The following is a 7,230-nucleotide window of genomic DNA, read 5'->3' as shown; positions in this document are numbered from 1 at the left end:
TGGCCTAACCCTCAGCTCTCCCTGCCCCCTGCTTCTTCCCCTGGCCCCCCAGTTAAGCACAGACGCAGGGCCTCCTGGCTGCCCCCTGCCATCCAGCCCCCCAGAGGCGAGCTGACCAGAGACAACGGTCCTCAGAGATGAGGAGTGCTGCCCATCCCTACTGGAGGACTTGAAAGATGAGAGAAAGTCTCACACTCAGGCTCAGCTCCGTTGGGGCCTCAGGACCGAACCGCCTGGCTGCCAGTCCCGCTCCCCAGTGCACACAGCACAGAGCTCTGGAACCTTACCCGGGGCGGCTCCCTGTCTCTCTCAGGAAGTCCTTCTAGCACCTCAGGAGAAGTGAGCATGTGGAGGTGAGATGGCAGGAGAGGGTCAAGAGGGAGGAGAGAAATAGCAAGAGAGGAGAAAGCAGAGAGGGTGAGGAGGGAGCGGGGGAGGCTAGTGCAGGGAGAGACGGAGGATGTGAGGCGCAGAGGGCCAAGGCAGGGCGGGGACGAGGCAGTAAACCAGAAGGCCAGTCATTTGGGGACCACAGGAGGCCCCCCACACTTACTTCCAGAAGGAAAACTGGGATTCCTGGAGAAAATCTTCTCTGCTTTCAAGGCCAGCCTCCTGGAGTGGCCCAGAACCTTCCTGAACCCCTCCCTGTGCTCTAGCCCCAAAGCACCTCAGCACAGGCTCTAAACAGGTATTTCTGGGGGGACATTCCAGCCCATTCCCCAGCACTGCATGTCCCCCTTTTAATCTTTCAGACGCCAATAGCACGAACACGTTCCCATAGAGATTACTTCCCCATGCCCACACAGAGAGCCCAGCACTGCCCCCGCTGGCGCAGGGGGCAGGACGCCCACCCTCTAGTCCGCTCTGCCCAGCCAGGCCCACGGACCCCGGTGGAGGTTACTCAGCGTTTCCCTCTTTCTCCTTCCCAATCCTGCCTTGGGAGCTGGAATTGGGGCCCCCGCAGCCTCCAAGATCCCAGCTGGAGGTTACTGACTCCTAGACGAGGAGCCGGAAAAAAGGACTGTCTTAGCAGGTGGAAGTGATTCAAAAGGAAAAATAAAGAGAGAAATGGAGCAGTAATGACTCCCTGGGCTGCAGGTAGAATGGGAAGTGAGGGATAAGGAGAAAGGAGGGGAATGGGAGGACGGGGAGGGGGAGCCGGCCAAGGACAGGCCCTGGGGCTGCTCACTGGCCACTAGGTCAGTGTGTCCACGCGCAGAGCCTGGGACGGAGGGAGGCAGGATTGAGGGGAAATCGTTCCAGCATCATATGGCTCCCCCACGGTCACGGCGCCAGCGGGTCTGACCTCGAGCAAGAGGCCCGGCAGGCGGGCCAGCGGGCGGACACTTACACACAGATGTCTTCTGGCTGTTATCTTTGCTGGGCATCAGCTTCACGCCTCGAGACTTCAACTCAATTTGCTTCTTGACTAGAGAGGAGGAAAAACACTTCAAGTTATTGCCTGTGAGTGGGGATGGGGGGCTCTCTAGAACAGCGGTTCTCAACCTTCCTAATGCCGCGACCCCTTAATACAGTTCCTCATGTTGTGGTGACCCCCAACCATAAAATGATTTTCGTTGCTACTCTATAANCCTGCTGGCATGTCATTACTGATGACAGCAGTCCTCTGTACCCTGGGTATAAGTGTGCTGAGTAGCGCTGGCAGTTCATAGCCCTCCCCTTCTCCTTAGGGCGTGGGCACTGTTCCCAGGGCTGGACCAGGAAAGAATGGCTCTTCTCTAGAAGGTGTCTGTCCCAGTATCTACACCATCCTGTGCGTCCTACCTCCAGGAAAGCAACCCCTGTCTTACCCCCAACCGTCCATCCCACCCTTCCTGCAAGCAGGAAGTTCCCAAACAGATCTTACCTGAAATCCGAGCCTAGCCTTTTGCCCCTTTCAGGTATGCCAGGGTCTGGACACATATTATGCCCTTGGGACACACCAACCTGAGTTACTACAAGGCAAAAAAACAGCACATATAGAGATGGATAATCACAGGAAGTCACCAGCCCAGGCAGTGTCTTAGGGTGGGAAGTGGACGCAGAGACAGAATGAGGCCCTGCTATGGTGGGGCCGTGTTGCTGGGGTCTATCAGACTCGGGTTCCCTGAGTGTGCAAGGTGAGGGAGCTGCTTTTGACAAATTCCTTTGTGAGCAAAGTCCAAGTGAAATTCATCAAGAGCGTGTGGGCTCAGAGACGGGCACCCCAAACCAACAACCACCCCATTCCCTCGTCCCACGTCAACGGCCAGAGGTGGACGGTCCAAGGCCACCCAGTGACCTCCCCACCCTGAGCTTCAAGTCCTGGGGTGGCGATTCTAGATGAGATGAGCCCCCCCAACCTCAGCCCCACATGGAGAAATGACTCAAAGAAAGTTAAATAAAAGATGGATGCGTGACCAGAAACGGTAAAGAATGTAAGAGAAAGCTGTAGTCTGAAGTTCAAAGCAGGAACTTTAGCTCAAACACAGATATTTCTGCTGAGAAACCTCTTCCCATCAGACGCTTGTCAAGTCAGAGTGAGCAGTAACCAGAGCATCCCCACCCCCACTGCCCAATGCCGCCGGCCAAGGGCACCGAGAAGAAATGGCACCTGCAGTGGTTTGTCAGGTGGTGTGATGCTTTCACACTTGCCACCACCAAAGTCCTGTTTACAAAAAACATGTGCACAGTTGTCTTGGCTAGAGGGGGAGCTTGGTCAGGCGGCAGACATACACAAAGTTTGTTTTCTCCTCTGGCCCCTGCTGGTTCATTGTTCTTGAAGATGCTCCTACTCATGAGGTTGGAACCCCCTCATACCTCTGCATTCCTGGCTTTGGGGATTCCATTCAAGTCCTCACCAGTCCCACAGTCCCAACAGCACCCTCCACACAGGAAGTCTGGAGCAAGGTTCCCTGAGTTGGCCCACTTCTGCCCCGCCCACTCGATGTCCCACAATATGAGCAACACACCCCATCACTCATTGACCCAGTCACTCATTACCGCACATGAGTCCACAACAAGCATTAATTGAGCACCTACTGTACACACGGCCCTATTTTGAATACCATAGGAGATGCCAATGTCAGATGTCAGATTACGACCTCTGTCCTCAAGGAGCCCCCGGTTGAGTGAAGACATGAAACATGAAAACAAACTACAAAACCACAATGGGGAAGTAATGAAAGATGCAGCTACAGGGAGATGCAATGAGGAAGGACCCGTTTCATATTGCTGAGAGAAGCATGAAAGGCTGCCTGGAGGAGGTGGCATTCAGCATGGACCATCTGCGATAGTAGGATTTCTAAAAGCAGTGACAGAGGAATGGGAGTTCAGACGGACAGATAGGCGCTGGGAGTGAGGTAGAAACATAGAAACACAGCTGGGGGTGCCTGGTGTGACCAGGACAGGAGGGAGGGTGATGAGTGACATGGAAGAGCAGAAGATGAGCTTTCAGAAGTCAGACTTTTAAGGGCTGCGCGTCTGCTCCTGAAAGTGATGGGGAGCCACTGAAGAGCCCTGAGACGGGGAAAGGACATGGGAAGATCTGGATGGCTCACAGGGAGGCCAGTTACTGCGAGGCGAGTTAGGAAGTTCTGTGACTGTCCCGGTAAAGGACAACAAGAGCCTGGTAGTGGGGACAGACAGAAGTGTGTGGAAATGGATGTGACAAAGGAAGGATCACCAGGGCTCATGGAAGGCTAGGGTGTGGGGGGCAGGGGCAGGGGAGTTTGCGGCCTGGGAACCTGTGATGGGTCCCGTTTTACACTCACTGAGTCTGAAGCTCGTGTCTACAGTGAGAAGCCTGGCGTAGAGTCTGTGCAAACCTCCAGGTACCCCAGGGCATGGCCGGCCGAGGGAACCTGAGGATTTGGACAGGCTGCAGCTCAAGCTAGATGCCTGGTCCCAGGCAATGAACTCAAGGCCCCTTGGGAAGCCTCCCTTTCGCCAACATTTCACATTGTCAGATTAAATCCAGCCNCAAAAACAATATGTAATTATATATTGTGAAATATTTATTTCTAATTACAAACAAATGAAATTTTGTCTTGAAGCATGGAGACGGATACAGGAGCAGTGTCTTGGTTCCTAAGACCATCGAAAATATGTGTTTTCCGAGGGTTTTAGGCGACCCCTGTGAAAGGTCATTCGACCCCCAAAGGGGTTGCGACCCACAGGTTGAGAACCGCTGCCCTAGGGGAACCCTGTCCTCCATTGCCCTGGAGTGCATCTGATTGCTCCTGGAATCCTGTGGGAAGAAACACTGAGATTCACAGACTGATGAGACAGCGGGGCCTGAGGACAGCGGCCATGGTGAGGAGAGCGGCCAGGGTGGGGTTTACCAGCTTAGCCTTCTGGGTTTTCAGTCTACTTGCTGGTGGTTAAGCCTGGGTAAGTTAGAAAACCCCTCTGATTCTACTTCCTCATCTGTAAAGTGGGGCTAGTGCTATCACCTCATGGAGGCATGCTGAGGGTGAAGTTATAGGAGATAATGGATGTGAAGACTCACTCGGGGACATCATCAGTGCTCAACAAAGGGGACCCAGGACTGTCAGACTCCCAATGCCATGTTCATTTAATTTCAAGACTTCTCTCAAGACCAAAGATCTTTTTTCTACCTTTCTTGAAGTTTCTCCACGTAGGATTTTTTTCCCCCCCTGTGACCACACTTGAGACTGACAGCATTACTAAACAAATTACAGGAAGATCATCAAAACCCAAACCATGACCCCAGCCCACCTCTGCAGGGGACCTGTGGATTCAGAACGCTAGCCCTGCATGGGAATCCTTACAAACCTCCACCAGCACCATCCTATACCTCTTCTGGAAAGCCAGGCTTTGCTGCCTTAAAAGCCCTCAGCTTCAGACTGAATTTATCCTGTACTGGTTCCCAAAAATTAGATGGTATTTGCAGTCTATCGAAACATGTTGAAGGTAATTAGAGAAAACAGGTCAAAAAGGCATCTACCACTTTAAAAGCTTAGAGGAAATTAATTAAAATATTATAATCTGCAAATATGATGAGGTTCTCACATGTTTTAAGGTGCTCCATTCGCTGCAGGGAGCACCTCCAAATAGGTTCGGAATGGGGCATCAGCTACTTTTTCCCTCTGCTCTGGGCAAGGTCAGGGGGGGTCTGTGGACAGACAGACTTTCTCCTGAACAGCCAGCCCCTGGGATCCCACCGACAGATGGATAGATAGCTGATGGCTGCAATCCACATGGACTGGCAAGATGGCAGATGCTCAGACAAGGTCTGAATAAATGAATAAACACATGTTTACGTTTCTCTTTTTGCCTTTTCCCATCAAATGCTCTGCTGGATAACTCTCAGGAGATTTCTCTGGGACCTTCCATGCCTAAGTTCCGCAGCCTGTCTCTCTCTCTCTCTCTCCCTGCCTCTGGACATCACGACACCATAGAACAGGGTCAGTATTCCAGGAGACCTTAGGGGGACACCATCTCCACCCACAGCCTGTTCTGGCACCGAAACAACTTGGCACTGAAGAGGAAATTGCTCCAGATGGAGGTTCCTTTGCTCTTCTGTCTACTCCCCAAATCTCACGCCCACTCGGTTCCATGCTGCCTTCCCTTGCTTCTCCGTCCACCTGCCTCCTCATCCTTTCCACAGTCCTCTGGAACCACATCCTCATCATCAATTTTCAGGCAAACAGACCTGACTTGCATCTGCAACATCTTTCAGTACCTCCTGCTCCAACTTCGGCCTTGACTGAAGCCCGTCTCCCACTCCCAGCCCACCGCTTCCTCGGCAGCTCTCTGGAGTGGGGAGCTTTCTCCTCCCCTCCGGTATTGTGTCCTGCAAAGCACTTGCTGAACCCCTAGAGGATCTCTTCTTTGACCTTCACCTAGATCTCACTCCACTGATACCAACATTTTCTCTCTACCCTCCAGCATCCCGTCTTCTCTTCTGTCCTTACTCAACTTAGATCCCACGGTCCACCATTATGATCGTTTTCTTGCAAGTCCCCCGAAACACCCTTGCTCCTTTCCCCTTTCATCAGTTGCCTGGAAGACATCAGTTGTGGATGAACCTCTCCACTTACATTCTCTCGCCCTATCCCCATACAGTTGAGCTTGTCTGGAGAAAAATCACATGAAGAGGAAGATGGACGTCACTACAAATGCATGAGTACCCCACCCCCCTCCGAAGATCCTAGATATTACCTAGCAACGCTGACAGTGACAATAGCTCTATGAAGCTCATTCTCCCACGCTGCTCAAAGACTCTTCCATGCCTTCTGCATGCCCCTGGGACCTCTTCCCCTTGCCCTTGCCTCCCATGACCCCCAGTTGTTGACTTGGCCTCAGTCTTTCTGGATTAAAAAGGGGACATCTGGCATGCACGCCCTCTCCCTCATCCCCCATTCCTGTGCTTATGTACCCACAGTCTTCCCTTCAGTTCCTTTGCTTTCTAGAGAAAAGCCCCTTCCACATGAGATCTGGTGGCCCTGCCCAAAGTCAACCATGGCCATGTCCATGGCCATGCCCAGGGTCTTCTGTTCTGAGACCCAGGAGAGTCCATCTGTGAGATCTTAAACTCCATCATCCCTTTCCTTCCCATGCCACCTGTGCACCCAGTGGAATGACTCTGGTCTCGATGCACCTGCTGTCCTAACTCACAGGGCCCTCCAGCCCTCTGGCTCTCTCATTTCTCACCATATATCGATCCCCTGATGACCCTTTTTTCACTACCCAGTATGGACCTCAAGACCCTCACCAATAGCTTCCTTAACACTCTCATTATCTGCCTCTGATTAATTCTACCATCCACTTTCTCTAGTCCTCATCCTGGATGCCAGGGGCCTGCCAGGGGAACATGGTGCCACTATACACAGTCATGGTTTGCCATCGTAATTGAAACTTTGGCCCAAGTAAGTCCTCTCCCGTGTCTTCGTTCAGTTTCCTCAACAATTCCTTACAGGGAAAACTTCAAACATTCTCCATTGCTTGGAACCATGTAACCCCAGTGGTTGTTTTCCAGTCTTTGTTGTACTTGACCTCTGTGGAGGACATGACCCTAGTGGCCCTTCGTGAAACTCACATTGAGGCTCCCACAATGCCTCTTGGCTCTTCTCCTAATTCTCTGACTGACCCTTCTCAGCTTCCTTTATGGCCATCAACTCCCTAAAAGTGTAATGGTTGTTTAAATCTGAGTGAAGAGTATTCAGGAGTTCTCTGCACATTTGTTGCAAATTTTCAGTGAGTTTACAATTTTAAATCAAAATAAAT

General features: G+C 52.0%; 1 protein-coding gene across 1 annotated transcript in view; it reads right to left on the bottom strand.

The window, feature by feature from the left end:
• The window catches only part of CSMD2 (CUB and Sushi multiple domains 2), a 634,343-nt gene that overhangs the window by 301,253 nt on the left and 325,860 nt on the right, over nt 1-7,230 (bottom strand). The window contains exons 7-8 of the mRNA XM_019657596.1: nt 1,275-1,429; nt 936-996 (exon numbers count right to left, since the gene is read on the bottom strand). Of these exons, the coding sequence (XP_019513141.1) occupies nt 936-996; nt 1,275-1,429 (216 nt within the window). The remainder of the gene's footprint in view (nt 1-935; nt 997-1,274; nt 1,430-7,230) is intronic.

This window comes from Hipposideros armiger, unplaced genomic scaffold (assembly GCF_001890085.2).
Source record: "Hipposideros armiger isolate ML-2016 unplaced genomic scaffold, ASM189008v1 scaffold_10, whole genome shotgun sequence".
Lineage (NCBI taxonomy): Eukaryota > Metazoa > Chordata > Mammalia > Chiroptera > Hipposideridae > Hipposideros > Hipposideros armiger.
Note: the sequence above shows the minus strand (reverse complement) of the source record. Positions and strands in the feature narration are given on the sequence as shown.